The sequence below is a fragment of the Bufo bufo genome, chromosome 4 (genome assembly GCF_905171765.1).
Source record: "Bufo bufo chromosome 4, aBufBuf1.1, whole genome shotgun sequence".
Lineage (NCBI taxonomy): Eukaryota > Metazoa > Chordata > Amphibia > Anura > Bufonidae > Bufo > Bufo bufo.
Genome location: NC_053392.1, coordinates 52,575,379 through 52,591,301, shown reverse-complemented (window position 1 = coordinate 52,591,301; position 15,923 = coordinate 52,575,379). Strand labels below are relative to the sequence as shown.

The window sequence follows — 15,923 nt, the reverse complement described above, 5'->3', positions numbered from 1 at the left end:
AGGACTTATATTCCATTATAAGGCAATTCATAACAGACATTCTACACTGCCCGAGCGCCGAACCTGAACCTGTAAAGTTCGTGTTCGCTCATCCCTTGCCATAGATAAGAAAACCGCTGAAGAAGGTCCTAATTGAAATGAATGAAAAAGTGAAGATTACACTTTAAAACCTAGTTCAAAGTAAGCTAAAAATCCTTGTCAAAGTTGTTCATATCCTTTAAATATCTTTATGTTTAAAAATGACAAATGTATATAGAGAGACGTGATACTTTTATTGGTTTACCAGAAAAATCATAAGTGGCAGCTTTCAGAGCACTATGGCCCCTTCCTTAGACAAATTTGCAAAGATCTCACACAAGTACATACGTAGGTTAATACAGTACCTGATTAAGAAAAGCAAGAGTGATGGTTGCTGCAATTTTATTGTTCTGGCTTATCTTAATCTTATATCACACTATGTACCATGTCAAAGGGAAGGTTGTTGCTTTTTTTTATTCCATATGGGGATGAATGATCGCTACTGCGATCTTTTATCCTATACAGAATCATTGTTTGTCAGCAGCACATCCCTACTTACAGAAGGTGATATAGTGCCCACAGATGGCGATTTTAGGTGCCACGTGAACATACACTCATTGGGAATGAGCATTGATCGGAATGTCTTTGACAATTGTCTCGACCACGTTAAAGGGTTCGTTAAAGATGGTAGGGCAGGAGGAACATTACAACTGATGACATTAGAGTGTAGCGATTTGGAGTCAGTCTGCTGCAGTAAGGAGATCAGAACTTACGTAATGATTAATAAACACAGGTGTTGCATTGAGTGCATATGTAAAGTAAGACCAATAGCAAAAATGATGCATAAATATCTCTATCAATTAGATTTTACTGGCTAACACAGGATCACATTTTGTTGGACAACTATCCTTAGGCTGAAAATTACAGAATAGTGCAGCTCTTTTAGATATTATATCATTCACAAGGAGTTCCATGCAGTTTTGTACTATGCATCTTCTTGGAGTCGTTGAATAGCACAAATCTTTTGAGAAACCGGAGCCAGAGTAAATCCAGCACTTATCGTTAGATCTACTTCTTTGACACCAGGTGGGAGGCGAAATGTGAATTTCTGTAATAGGCTGGTAAAAAAGATAAAAAGCTCCATTCTTGCCAAATTTTCTCCTGCACACACTCTACGACCTGCAAAATAAGGTAGAGGTACTATAATGAATGCAAAGAACATTGAAAACTTGACAGCTAGAGCAAAATAATACTCCTGAACTGTCTTTTATAAAACCAAACCAAGCATTTTATATAGTGGTCTATTAGGTATCATGACCTTTACTAATCGGGGAGCAAATCACTCTGCCCCTGCTTTCCCAAATCACTCTTTGTATACCTTGCATCCCCGAGTCACTCTGTCTGTTTCCATATATTTTGGACGTAGTGTATTCTTTTATATCATTAATTCTCAGAGTAGGTAGAGTGCATGGGATGAGGTAATCAGAGGAAGGCGATAGGGTTAGATTCTCTATTAAACATCTGGGCCAAACCATATTAAAGGGGAACTAAAGCCAGAATCCAAACATAAAAAAAGAACAAACAACAAAACGTAATTTAATCTCATTATGTGCCTTTGTTGCTTGTTCTTGTTTCAATATACACTGCTCAAAAAAATAAAGGGAACACAAAAATAACACATCCTAGATTTGAATTAATTAAATATTCTTCTGAAATACTTTGTTCTTTACATAGTTGAATGTGCTGACAACAAAATCACACAAAAAAAATAAAATGGAAATCAAATTTTTTAACCCATGGGAGGTCTGGATTTGGAGTCACCCTCAAAATTAAAGTGGAAAAACACACTACAGGCTGATCCAACTTTGATGTAATGTCCTTTAAAACAAGTCAAAATGAGGCTCAGTAGTGTGTGTGGCCTCCACGTGCCTTTATGACCTCCCTACAACGCCTGTGCATGCTCCTGATGAGGTGGCAGACGGTCTCCTGAGGGATCTCCTCCCAGACCTGGACTAAAGCATCTGCCAACTCCTGGACAGTCTGTGGTGCAATGTGACGTTGGTGGATAGAGCGAGACGTGATGTCCCAGATGTGCTCAATTGGATTCAGGTCTGGGCAACGGGCTGGCCAGTCCATAGCATCAATCCCTTCGTCTTGCAGGAACTGCTGACACACTCCAGCCACATGAGGTCTAGCATTGTCTTGCATTAGGAGGAACCCAGGGCCAACCGCACCAGCATATGCTCTCACAAGGGCTCTGAGGATCTCATCTCGGTACCTAATAGCAGTCAGGCTACCTCTGGCGAGCACATGGAGGGCTGTGCGGCCCTCCAAAGAAATGCCACCCCACACCATTACTGACCCAATGCCAAACCGGTCATGCTGGAGGATGTTGCAGGCAGCAGAACGTTCTCCACGGCGTCTCCAGACTCTGTCACATCTGTCACATGTGCTCAGTGTGAACCTGCTTTCATCTGTGAAGAGCACAGGGCGCCAGTGGCGAATTTGCCAATCTTGGTGTTTTCTGGCAAATGCCAAACGTCCTGCACGGTGTTGGGCTGTAAGCACAACCCCCACCTGTGAACGTCGGGCCCTCATATCACCCTCATGTAGTCTGTTTCTGACCGTTTGAGCAGACACATGCACATTTGTGGCCTGCTGGAGGTCATTTTGCAGGCCTCCTGTTCCTCCTTGCACAAAGGCGGAGGTAGCGGTCCTGCTGCTGGGTTGTTGCCCTCCTACACGTCTCCTGATGTACTGGCCTGTCTCCTGGTAGCGCCTCTATGCTCTGGACACTATGCTGACAGACACAGCAAACCTTCTTGCCACAGCTCGCATTGATGTGCCATCCTGGATAAGCTGCACTACCTGAGCCACTTGTGTGGGTTGTAGACTCCGTCTCATGCTACCACTAGAGTGAAAGCACCGGCAGCATTCAAAGTGACCAAAACATCAGCCAAGAAGCATAGGAACTGAGAAGTGGTCAGGTCACCACCTGCAGAACCACTCCTTTATTGGGGGTGTCTTGCTAATTGCCTATAATTTCCACCTGTTGTCTATCCCATTTGCACAACATCATGTGAAATTGATTGTCACTCAGTGTTGCTTCCTAAGTGGACAGTTTGATTTCACAGAAGTGTGATTGACTTGGAGTTACATTGTGTTGTTTAAGTGTTCCCTTTATTTTTTTGAGCAGTGTATATCACAATTGTAAATCATGAAAAATACAATAGAAAAGCAGAACATTGTTCTCTCAGAGTGCAGCCATGTCATTTCCATCTTCCCCTCTTATGCTAATCCACATGAGCCAGGAGGGATAGGAGAAGGAAGCTTGGTTTAGCCTGGATAACTTTTGTCTACACAGAGCGAGTGGCCATTGTGTTGGAAGGAATCTCTTAGTTAGTAACAGTATAAAATAGATTTGGTTACAACCATGTGGAACTGCAGACTACTAAATGTACCAAGATACACCCCACTCCCCATTCCTAAACAGTTCCACAGATAGGCAGATTTGCATTTCTGAATCATATAAAAGCTGGGTTAAAACCATTTGGAGCCATAATAGACTGCAGTATACTACACTCACCAACAAAAATATCCCTCCCCATTCTTAAATAGTGCCATAGATAGGCAGATTTGCATTTTAGATCTTGGAAGTTACAACCATTTGGAGCTGTAAATGATGGCAGAATGTTAAATCTACTAAGATAAATCATGTTCCCCATTCCTACATAGTACCTTAGCTAGGCAAATTTCTGTTTCATGATCCTCGAGCTGTAATAGACTGCAGAACACTAAATATAACAAAAAAATCCCCCTCCTCACTCATAAGTAGCACCATGGCTATTAAGTTTGGCTTTCAGGTTCCTGGAAAAGCTGAGTTACAACCATATGGATTTGTGATGGAGTCTGAAGAATACTACATCTACCAGGAAAATCCCCTCCTAAGTCACAACTTGGCATTCTTGCCTTTCAGGTCCCTAGGAAACCTGGGTGACAACCATGTGAAACTGTAATAGACTGCACATTTCCCTAGCCATTCTGTACCCAAAATGGAGTAGAGTAGGGGGAAAAAAAAACATTATTTGTCTGCAAGATCTCTTATAGACTGCTTATGACAGCAGTCTGGGAACTATCTTGTAGACATAGCTGTGTGTGCACTATGAATTAAATGTATTTGTGTTATTGATGTTTCCCCTTTAATCCTGGCTGTGATGCTCTCCACCAGATTTCTATATGAATTAGGAGATGGAATTGTGACTTAAACTAAGAAGATATACTGTATGTAGTAGATACCTGCTGAAAATACCATGAAAGCTTCATTTTTCACAAATTGTCCCTCGGAGTCAAGGAAATTAATTGGATTAAATTCCTCTGGGGCTTTAAATTGTTTCTTGTCATATAGAACGGAGGTGAGCAGAGGAATTATCTGTGTACCCTGTAAAAGAGGCACAACCAGTACAGGTATAGATGACATATTGCTCATATTTTCCAACATCTACATAGAGCGATACATAAATACATTTTCCACATCTACATTTTGAACATTTTTACTGGAGCAATACCCAGCCAGATATGCACTCTCAAAACTTTAAAGACTTCCATGAGATGAGTCAAAGACAAGACCTAAAAATATGCTTAAGCCCGTACGGTATATCTACACATCTACCTTCTTGAAGATTTGCAGAATGCATATCACTGCCAATGAGATGTCAAACATAGATGTCATAACTGAAAAAAAAGCACCCAATGAGTCCTAATGATTAGTGTTGAGTAGTGTTGATCGAGCATTCTCGGCCGAACACCAGTTCGGCTCGAGCATCTCGATGCTCGGCACATGGCGGTATTTGGCCGAATACCGCATGTGCTCGAGCACAATGCTCGAGTCTCCTCCCCACATGTTTGTTGGCTGAGACCCAAAAGTCCTTTTAAGAACTATTGTTGTGTGTGGCAGCAGCAATATATGTTTTTAGCGCAACCTGCGCTAAATTGCTAAAACTTTACAGACCCAAAAGTCCTTTTAAGGACTATTGTTGTGTGTGGCAGCAATATCTATTTTTAGCGCTATCCTTCACTATATAGCGTTCAATAGTTGGGCTGCTGCAGACAGCAACATTATCTGCGCTACATCTCTTGTGTAACGTGTGCGCATCCCAAAAATATCTGTGACATCCAGTATACTTCTTCCATAGATGGTGTCCGCTGCGGACAGTGACATTAGCTGCGCTACATCTCCTGTGTAATGTGTGCACATCCAAAAAATATCAGTGACATCCAGCATACTTTTTCCGTAGACGGTGTTTGCTGCCGACAGTGACATTACCTGGGATTCATCTCCTGTGTAACGTTTCCACATCCCAAATACCTGTGACATTCTTGTAATTTTTTATTAGCTGCTGGTGACATTAGCGACATTATCTGCGGTATTTCTCCTGTGCAAAGTTTCCACATCCCAAATACCTGTGACATTCACTGTAGGTTTATATGAGCCGCAGCTGACATCAGCGACATTATCTGCGGTGCATCTCCTGTGTAACGTTTTCACATCCAAGATACCTATGACATTCCCTGTAATTTTATATTAGCCGCTGCTGACATTAGCGATATACAGTATATTGAGAACAATCAAGAAAAGAAAGCGCTGCCGGCACTGCTACACCTGACCAATATGCAGGATTGCAGGGAAGACACGGGAATTGCGATTCAGCAAATGGATACGGTGGTGCTCTGCTGAGATAGACACGGTGGTGTATTCAAAGGAGAGACGAAAGGAGACAGCGGCACTCACCAATTCCAAGATAAAACGTCCAGTTTATTATGCTTCCATAAAATAGGGTACAGGCAGGTCTGTGCACATAGATCAAATGGAGGTACAGCCGTTTCACGCTAGACGCACTTCATCATGCCTTTCACGCTGTGGAGGTGAGTGACTGACCTATAAAGGTCAGGTCAAGCCACTCCCCCCACCGCATCACATAGAGGAACACAGTGTTAACTCATTCAATACTCTATAAAACCAAAAATCACAGTATATCAAACAAAAACAAATAAATCATTCCTATCATTAAAACCTAATGGTCCCATCGCTTCTGTCTTAATGATCCATAATGCTTCTCTCTTTAGGAGAAGCTTTTTTCTGTCTCCGCCGCAAGGCGGTAATTTCACTATTTCAAGACTTGCAATCTGTAGGAGGTCCTCGCGGTTTTGATGCGTTTCTTTCATATGTTGGATTAATCTAGTGGCTCCAATTTCTGTTTTGAGGCTATACTTGTGCTCTCTAAAACGAACGAAAAGAGGTCTGAAGGTTTTTCCAATATAAAATTGGCCGTAGGGGCAGAAAAGGGCATAAACTACAAAGGTGGACCTGCAGTTGATGAAGTCCCTCACTCTGTGTTTTATAGTTCCGATTTTTAAATGTGCACCTCTCCGCATCTGTTCACACATAGAGCAGTGTCCACACCTGAAACTACCCTCAGGAACGCAGCGTTCAAGCCAATTTTTGTTCACATTACATTTAAACTGGCTCTGTGTAATCATGCTCCCTATGGTTCTGCTTCGTCTGAAGCCCACCACAGGTCTACTAGCCACTTTTTCTTGAAGGGTGGGATCCCTTTGTAAAATGTGCCAGTTTTTTAATATGGCATTTTTTATTTGCTGCGCCATGGGTGAAAAATCAAATGTGAACACTGGTCTACTAGGAACCGTGTCGGAGATGGAATGTTTTGCTTCTTGTAGCCCTATATTTCTGCGCCTGCGGATAGATTTCAGATCAAAATCACCTGCAGATCTTTTCCCTGCAGATTTGCGGAAGGCTTGATCAATACTAGGTTCTGAGTAACCCCTTTCTAGAAACCTCATTTTCATTATTTTAGATTGTTTTAGAAACTCGGTATCACTAGAGATGATCCTATTTAAACGGGAAAATTGACTATAGGGGAGGGCAGAGGTCACATGTGGGGGGTGGAAACTATTGAAGTGCAATAATGCATTGGTGGAGGTGGGTTTCCTAAATATGGTGGTTTCCAAGGAACCTTCTGACCAATGTAACCCTTGATGCTGAATGCTTATCATTTTTGTCAAAAGGTTTGAATTTCAGTTTGGTAAATGATTTTGACCCAGCTAATCTTGAGGTTGATTTATTTAGATCTATTAGAAAATTGAATTTATTTAAATGGTTTTGTGATAAAGATGTATCCACACCAGAGGTTAAAGAGCTAAAATCCCCCATCATTGGCCCTTTAGGTTTTCAGGTGGGGCAACAATTAGATCATACAGACAAACAGGTGGTAGATACACTTTTAAAAATTGTACGTGTGACATACTTTCAAGCAGTAGTGTTTGCAGGTCAGCACTGCTGATGAGATTGCGGTGCCTGTGTCTATGGGATGGCGTTCCCAATAAAATTCTGAAGAAAAGACCGGCACTCGCTGTAGATGATTATTCTTCTGCTTTATTGTCACCTATACAGTAAGTAGTGACGCGTTTCGGTGCTATCACACCTTCATCAGACTGTGACAGTCTGATGAAGGTGTGATAGCACCGAAACGCGTCACTACTTACTGTATAAGTGACAATAAAGCAGAAGAATATTCATCTACAGCGAGTGCCGGTCTTTTCTTCAATACTTTTAAGCATATATAACATTTAATATGAAGAAGGCGAGCAGTAAGGTACAGGGAAGTGGCCGTGATGCTGATGGTGCACGCAGAGTCGGGGCCCGGGCGCGTTCAAGCTGTGCCTGCTGCTAGAGCACAAGAAAAACAATCATCCACGATACCTAACTTCATGTACCAGTTTGCAGGTTGGCGCAGGTTGGCGCAGGACAACGCTCTTGAAGTCAGAACAACGCTCTTGAAGTCAGACCAGTGCGATCAGGTGGTCGGTTGGTTTGCAGCAGATAATGCTTCCAGTCAGTTAAGCACCACCCTGTCTTCCACCAAGTCCAGTCTCAGTAGCCAAGAGTCTGGTCAACTCAATCCTCACCCTGATCCTCCTTCCTCCCACCATGGAGAATCTGGGCAATCAAGTGATCCCACACTCGGATATTCCGAGGAGCTATTTTCAGCTTCATTCCTTCATTTGGGCCTCTCGACAAGCCTGCTTGAAGAGGGACATGAGATCTTGTGCCCTGATTCCCAAACTCTTGAGCATCCACAGTCACAAGAAGTTGACGGTGGGGAACGGAAAATAGTGTTTCACGAGGTGGATGATGATGATAAGACACAGTTGCAATAAGTCAACGGCAATTAGTGTCTCAAGAGGTTGATGATGAGGATGAGACACAGTTATGAGACACAGTTAACAATAACTGAGGTTGTTGTTAGGTTAACAAGTCAGGAGGATGAGCAGAGTGAGGAAGTGAAAGAGGAGGTGGTGGACGATGAAATCACTGACCCAACTTGGGAAGGTTGCAAGCCGAGCGAGGACAGCAGTACAGAGGGGGAGGGATCAGTGTCTGCGGGTCACACCACTGCCTCCTCTTTCCCTGTGTTACGTGCTGGCCAATCCCCTGTCGAAGGCGCAGGCCCGGTTTCCTCCCGCCCTGCACCTGGACCTTCGCAAGCACCATCAGCTACCACATCCACTTCCGTGTCCCAGCGCAGCCTACAAATGTCATTACCCCAGGCATTTGCAAATACCCAGCCACCCACCGACAGGCCATAGCACTAAATGTACAACTTTCCAAATTACTGGCCCTGGAAATGTTGCCATTTAGGCTTGTGGACACTGAGGCCTTCCGCAGACATATTTAGGCAGCCGTCCCTCGTTCCGCAGTCCCCAGCCACGACTATTTTTCACGGTATGCTGTGCCCGCCTTACACCAGCATTTGTCCCATAACATCACCCGTGCCCTGACCAAAGCAGTTACTGAGAAGGTACACCTAACCACTGACACATGGACAAGTGCTTTCGGCCAGGGACGCTACATTACCCTAACGGCACACTGGGTGAATGTTGTGGAGGCCAGGAGCGAGTCGTACCCTGGGATGGCACAGGTGCTACCGACGCCACGGATTGCGGGCCCTAATTCCATCAGGGTTTTCGCCACCACCTACGTTAGTGGCTCCAACCCCCACTTCTCCTCCTCTGCCTCCTCCTCCACTTCCCCCTCAGAATTATCCTCTTGCAGCACCAGTCAGCCATCAGTTGGTAGCTGGAAGCAGTGTAGCACTGCAGTGGGGAAGCGTCAACAGGCAGTGCTTAAGCTGATCTGCTTAGGAGACAAACAGCACACTGCCGCAGAGCTGTTGCAGGGAATAAGAGACCAGACTGAGCTGTGACTCTCGCCACTCAACCTACAACCAGGCATGGTTGTGTCTGATATTGGCTGTAACTTGGTGGCGGCTTTGCAGCTCACACACATCCCATGCCTAGCCCATGTCTTCAACTTAGTGGTTCAACGGTTTCTCAAAAGCTACCACAATTTGCCTGAGCTACTGGTGAAGGTGCGCCGCGTGTGTGCCCATTTCGGCAAGTCATAGATAGTTTCCGCCGGTCTGTCAACTCTGCAGCAGCGCTTACAATTGCCAGCTCACCGACTGTTGTGCGATGTGAGCACGCACTGGAACTCAACGTTCCACATGTTGGCCAGGCTTTGTGAGCAGCAGAGGGCAGTAGTGGAATACCAGCTGTAACATGGTCATCACCTTTCCAGTCAGCTTTCTCTCTTCACAAGCGAGGAGTGGGCATGGATATCTGACCTCTGTGAGGTTTCAAGAAACATTGAGGAATCAACACACATGGTGAGCGGCGATAACGCTATTATCAGCGTCACCATCCCATCCCACTTCTGTGTCTACTCAAATGCTTGCTTCTCACAATTAGGGCGGACACATTGCATGTGGAAGAAGTGGAAATGGGGGAAGACATTACACAGGGTGATAGCCAGACCACCCTCAGTTCGTCTTCTCAGCGCAAATTGGATGACGATGAGGAGGAGGAGGAGCAGGAGACGGTTGCCTCCGCTACAGAGGGTAGTACCCATGGAAGTTTAATTCCATCTGTTCAGCGTGGATGGGCAGAAAATGAGGAAGAGGATTAGAAGATTGAGAGTCATCCTCCTGATGATGACAGTGAAGTCTTGCCTGTTGGGACTCTGGCACACATGGCTGACTTTATGTTAGGCTGCCTTTCACATGACCCACGCGTTTAACGCATTTTGGACAACACCGATTACTGGTTGTTCACCCTTTTTGACCCCCACTACAAAGAGAACTTCTCATCTCTCATTCCTGTGGTGGAGAGGACAATCAAAATGGTGCAATACCAGAAGATCCTTCTGGAAAAATTGCTCCAAAAATTTCCATCTGACAACGCTGGCGGCAGAGTACGTAGTTCCTTGGCCAACCGAGGAGGGGAGACGAGGGGAACACACAGCAGTTCCAAAAGAGGCAGGGAAACACTCTCCAAAGCCTGGGACAGTTTCATGACACCCTGCCAGCACCCTTACCCTGATGCATGGCCTAGTCTCACAGGGAGGTAAAAATTTTGAAAGATGGTGGAGTACGTAGCAGACCATGTCAGCGTCCTCAATGATCCCTCAGTGCCTTACAACTACTGGGTGTCCAAGCTGGACATGTGGCACGAACTCGCGCTCTACACCTTGGAGGTGCTGGCCTGCCCTGCCACCAGCGTTTTGTCAGAGCGGGTATTTAGTGCTGCTGGGGGCATAATAACTGATAAGCACATCCGCCTGTCAACTGAAAATGCTGACAGGTTGACTCTTATTAAAATGAACAAGGCCTGGATTGTCCCTGACTTCTCTACTCCACCAGAGGAAAGCGGCTGAACATAAAGGCACTTTAAATGTGTTTTTTATAATGCACTGAATACACTGTATTCCCATGCACCCCATCCACCACAAAAAAGGGTATATGGTTCAATCTTCCTTTTCTCGTCCTCCTCCTCCTCTTCCATCATATCAACATGCTTATTAGTCTGCCCTCGCTCCTAATGTTGTAGAGGGTCAGCTCACCTACAGGCCCTCGCATATAATGTTTTAGAGGGTCAGCTCACCAGCAGGCTCTCACCTACAATCTTTTAGAGGGCCAGCTCACCCTCAGGCCCTTGCATGTAATGTTTTAGAGGGTCAGCTCACCAGCAGTCCCTCACCTACATTCTTTTAGAGGGTCAGCTCAACTGCAGGCTCTCGCATATAATCTTTTAGAGGTTCAGCTCACCAGCAGGCCCTTGCATATAATGTTTTTGAGGGTCAGCTCACCAGCAGGCCCTCAACCATAATGTTTTACAGTGTCAGCTCACCAACAGGCCCTCACCTACAATCTTTTAGAGGGTCAGCTCACCTGCAGGCCCTCACATGTAATGTTTTAGAGGGTAAGCTCACCAGCAGGCCCTCACCTGCAATCTTTTAGAGGGTCAGCTTACCTGCAGGCCCTCGCATATAATGATTTAGAGGGTTAGCTCATTAGCAGGCCCTCACCTACTATCTTTTAGAGGGTCAGCTCACCTGCAGGCACTCACATATAATGTTTTAGAGAGTCAGCACTCCTCCTGAGGAAGCAAATTGTACGCAAAACGCGCGTTGAGGAGCGCCTTCACCCTGCCAGCAGCCCCTGCTTTATTGGTATGTCTCACCTTTACTTCATGCACCTTTGGTTCTTTTGACCCATGTGGTTTTGTGCCTTGGTAGTGCGGTAATTTGTTGTAAGGGAGGCTCACCCGCAACTAAGATAGGTTCTCATATTGCATACCCCCATTTCAGATTATATACTAGGAAATTTTCTTCCATGATCACTGATCAAAAGGGGGTATACCACTGAGCAGTAATAAGATGGGTGTGCTGACAGGGTGATGTATGACTGTGTTTGTCCCTGCTTATTTATACCCACATTGTGTATAATATGACATATTTTTAATTTGTGATATGAATAAAATTGATCTTTTTATTGGAAAATAGTGTGGTTGCACTCCATTTGTTGTGTAGTTTCATATATTGAGGGAGTGTACCTCCATTGTTAGAGACCGCATGTGATTTAATCTTTTAGAGGGTCAGCTCACCTGCAGGCCCTCACATGTAATGTTTTAGAGGGTCAGTTCACCAGCAGGCCCTCAACCATAATGTTTTACAGTGTCAGCTCACCAGCAGGCCCTCACCTACTATCTTTTAGAGGGTCAGAGAATTATCACCATTCGGCAGAGGGATGACTACTGGCTCTCCACAATGTTAGATCCTTTCTACCTGTCCAAAATGGGAGGGTTCTTTAAGCCTTCTGAGAGAGAGGATAAACTCAACTACTATCAAGACATCTTAGGTAGTCAGTTGGCCGCTGCCAAAGAAGAAACGGATGCAAATGAGCTCTTAACAAGCTCTGCCTCTAATGCTACCAGATGTAAGGCAGCTATCCTATAAGTAATTGTTCATCCCTTTAAATGTTCACCCAGTTAAGCCAGTACTCTCTGCTCTGCACTGAGGAGATGCAATCACCCCAAAACAGCTGTCTTCAGAATAGGTGCTGGCTTATTTAATATCCGAGTCATGTCTTAAAGCCTATTTAAAGGGTCTAACATTGACTTATCGGATAGCTGCCTTACATCTGGTGGCATTAGAGGCAGAGCTTGTTAAGAGCTCATTTGCATCCCTTTTTTCCCAGAATTCCAGAGGAGCATGTACGGCCTATAAGTCTCCTCACGATGATTAAGGTGCTCTCTCCACCAGGAGAGATAGTACCCCCTAACTCAAAACAAAGAAGACGTGCAAATATTTTCATCACATGTTATCTCTGTTTTGGACCCACGCCTGTGCTTGCCTTACCAATACTAATGAAATACTGATGCTAAATACTGACCGTGTAGGGGGGCGGAGCCTGCGCTTGAGCCGGATGGACGTGTGAAGAGCTGCTCTCCTGCCTGCATATCCCTCACAGCACCTTATTATAGGCTTACTGGACCCCAAAATGGTCAAAATAGGCGGCCAGAAACCCACTGAACAACCGGGAAACAGTCGCTCCCAGAACCAGTCCGGAGAGATGGAGAGATTTATCAAAAAAGCAGCCTCTGCTGCTGTGAGCCGTGAATCCAAGATGGCGCCCGGCACACCGCGCTCAGGCCACAAGCTAGCAACTGCCGCCGGCGGCGATAAGGTAGGGGATGATCCCAGCGATGCGGACTGTCTGCCCATATCTAGAGCTTACCTGAAGGAGGCTCTTGCAGAAGCCCTGGGTCCCCTTAGTCTGGACATCTCCTCAATAAAAGAGGACGTTAGACACATAGGCCGAAGGGTAGAAGTCTTAGAGGAAACCCAGGCCGCAATCCTGCACCATCAGAGTGAAGTGTCATCTAACCTATCGTTAGCCCAAAGCCACATCAATTCTCTGTACACGGCCATAGAAGACCAAGAGAACAGGAGTAGGCGCAACAATTTGCATTTTAGAGGCATTCCTGAAACTGTCTCAGCTATGGACATTCCGAAAACAGTGATCCAGATATGCCTCAAAATTCTGGGTCCTGACTCTGCACATGAGGTCCTGCTTGAAAGGGCTCACAGAGCTCTCCGCCCTAAGTCGCAAGCAAATGAACCCCCCAGGGATGTAATTTGCTAATTCCTGCACTTCCCAGTAAAATAAGCTATACTGACAAGCGCTAGAAACTCCAGTTCTGTGGAATGGGAAGAAAATAACATCACTATTTTCCAAGATTTAGCGCAATCAACCGTCAAAAAGCTTAAAGCCATGAAGCCTCTCACTGACTGGCTACGCCAGCACAGAATTATTTACAGGTGGACATTTCCTTTCGGTTTATCTTTTCTGCACGAGGGTCGACGCATTCACATTTCCTCCTTTAATGATCTAGACAAAGCGTATGACCTTCTCCAGCTTTCCCCACTACCCATCGAGAATTGGGACATGGTCCAGAACTTGACCTCCTTACCTGACCTTCCTACAGTGACCCCCTCGGAGCCTCTACACACCCCAAGGATCCAAAGAAACAGAAGGGGAAATTTCTCTTCCACCCCCAAACGTCTGACCATGGTGGATAAGTAATCTGCTCTGCTTTCTCCCCCCTAGGATTAGGGGGCTGTGGAAATCATCATACGGGACTTCCTAACTCCAAGTTATTATTATATTGCTTGCCGCGTGACTTTATCCTATATACTGAGTGGAGAGTCTAGCTTCCATTTTCTCATTCCCTCTACCCATGCACTACTCTCCACCCAGTATTATACGCCGAGACAGTAGGGATTTCTCTTGTTAGTTTTCCCATCTGTTTTAATGTCAGGCCAGTCACAATGTCAATTATTAACTCAGGTGACAAACAAGATACCTCCCGTACTACAATCCTCTTCCTTCTTTAAGGCATTAAGAGAGAGATCCCTCTCATATACACCTACCTCCTAAAATGTTCTGCATCATCTTTTCCACCAGTTGGTTTACATATGATCTCCCACCTACCCCCCATCTCCTATCTGTTCCTTATTGAGATAGCCTATAAAGGTACTCCCTAACAGCCTGTTAACTCCCAGGGTCTTCCAATATCACTATCTCTGTCACTATTTTCCAGTATAATTATCATTTAAGAGGGAAATGCTTCTGGTTACTTTAGATCCCCCCCCCCCCCCCCGCAAATACAGAAAGCTTATGTTTGGGCTCATCCGGGTGATTGGATGCTCTCTGGCTCCCCTCGAGGTCGCATTCTCTCCACCACTTTATTCCTGGTTGGTCAAATTTATTTTGCTACACAGCCTATAACCTCTCCAGCTTCCCATCTCTCTAAAAAGATATGGCAGATTTTAGATTGGCATCATACAATGTTAAGGGACTGAGATCCCCTTCTAAGAGATGCCAGATCTTTTCTCTCCTGCACAAAGAGAAATGTTCAGTAGTTTTTCTGCAGGAGACACATTTCAAACATGATAACTACCCCAACCTCTCTCACTCTAAATTTCCTAGCTGGTACCATTGTGGGGCTGGTGGTGCGGACTCGAGGGGAGTCAGTATAGGCTTCTGTAGAGGCCTCCCTTTTCAATACAAATCTCATGTTCAGGATCCAGATGGTCGATACCTAATCCTCAAAGGCCAAGTGGGACAATCTATGTTCACCTTTGCAAACATTTACGCCCCAAACGCAGACCAAGTCAGTTGGCTCATTCCTGTATTTTCTCTGATAGAGAAACATAGGGAAGGATTTCTAATTGTGGCCGGTGACTTTAACATAGCCTTCAACCCTTCAATTGATACCTCCTCCAAAAAATCCCCTGTCTCAGCGAAGGCTCTCAGATTACTACACACAAAACTATATAATTTGGGAGTTTTAGATGTTTGGCGCTGCCACAACCCTGAAACAGTCGATTACTCCTTTTATTCCCCTGCGAATAACTCCTATAGCAGAATTGATTACATTTTAGTCCCAAAAGAGAAACTACAATTCTGTTCACTTCCAAAAATTGGGAATATTACCCTGTCTGACCACTCCCCGGTTTATTGTGATATATGCCCAGACCAAAAATCCAATAGACAACCTACCTGGAGATTCAATGAATCTTTACTGAATAACGCCAAACACACTGCTCTAATATCCTCTTATCTTGAGGAGTATTTCCTAACCAATAATACCCCTGAGGTGTCCCCCCAGGTCCTCTGGGATGCAAAGCCTACATTAGAGGCAGATTAATTAGTCTCTGTTCCTTTCTTAAGAAGAATCAGAGAAAAAGCTCAACGATTTGCTAACAAAAATTCACCTGATTGAAAAAGCACATAAGCAATCTCTAATGATCCAGCAACTAGCGGAACTTTCTTCTCTCAGAGCTCAGTTAAAAAATCTCTTGAATGAACGCTCAGCCAAGTTTTTCTTGTCTGCTCAACAGAAAATCTTTGCTCGCGGCAATAAAGCCTCTAAATATGTGATGAATCGGGTTAAACAGAGAAGAAACTCCCGCTATGTTCAGTTCC

At 44.8% G+C, this 15,923-nt stretch overlaps 1 protein-coding gene across 1 annotated transcript in view; it reads right to left on the bottom strand.

The window, feature by feature from the left end:
• Positions 1-251: 251 nt before the first annotated feature.
• The window catches only part of LOC120997235 (cytochrome P450 2K4-like), an 81,872-nt gene continuing 66,200 nt past the window's right edge, over positions 252-15,923 (bottom strand). The window contains exons 8-9 of the mRNA XM_040427232.1: positions 4,315-4,456; positions 252-1,197 (exon numbers count right to left, since the gene is read on the bottom strand). Coding sequence (XP_040283166.1) covers positions 1,004-1,197; positions 4,315-4,456 — 336 coding nt within the window. The 3' untranslated portion in view covers positions 252-1,003. The remainder of the gene's footprint in view (positions 1,198-4,314; positions 4,457-15,923) is intronic.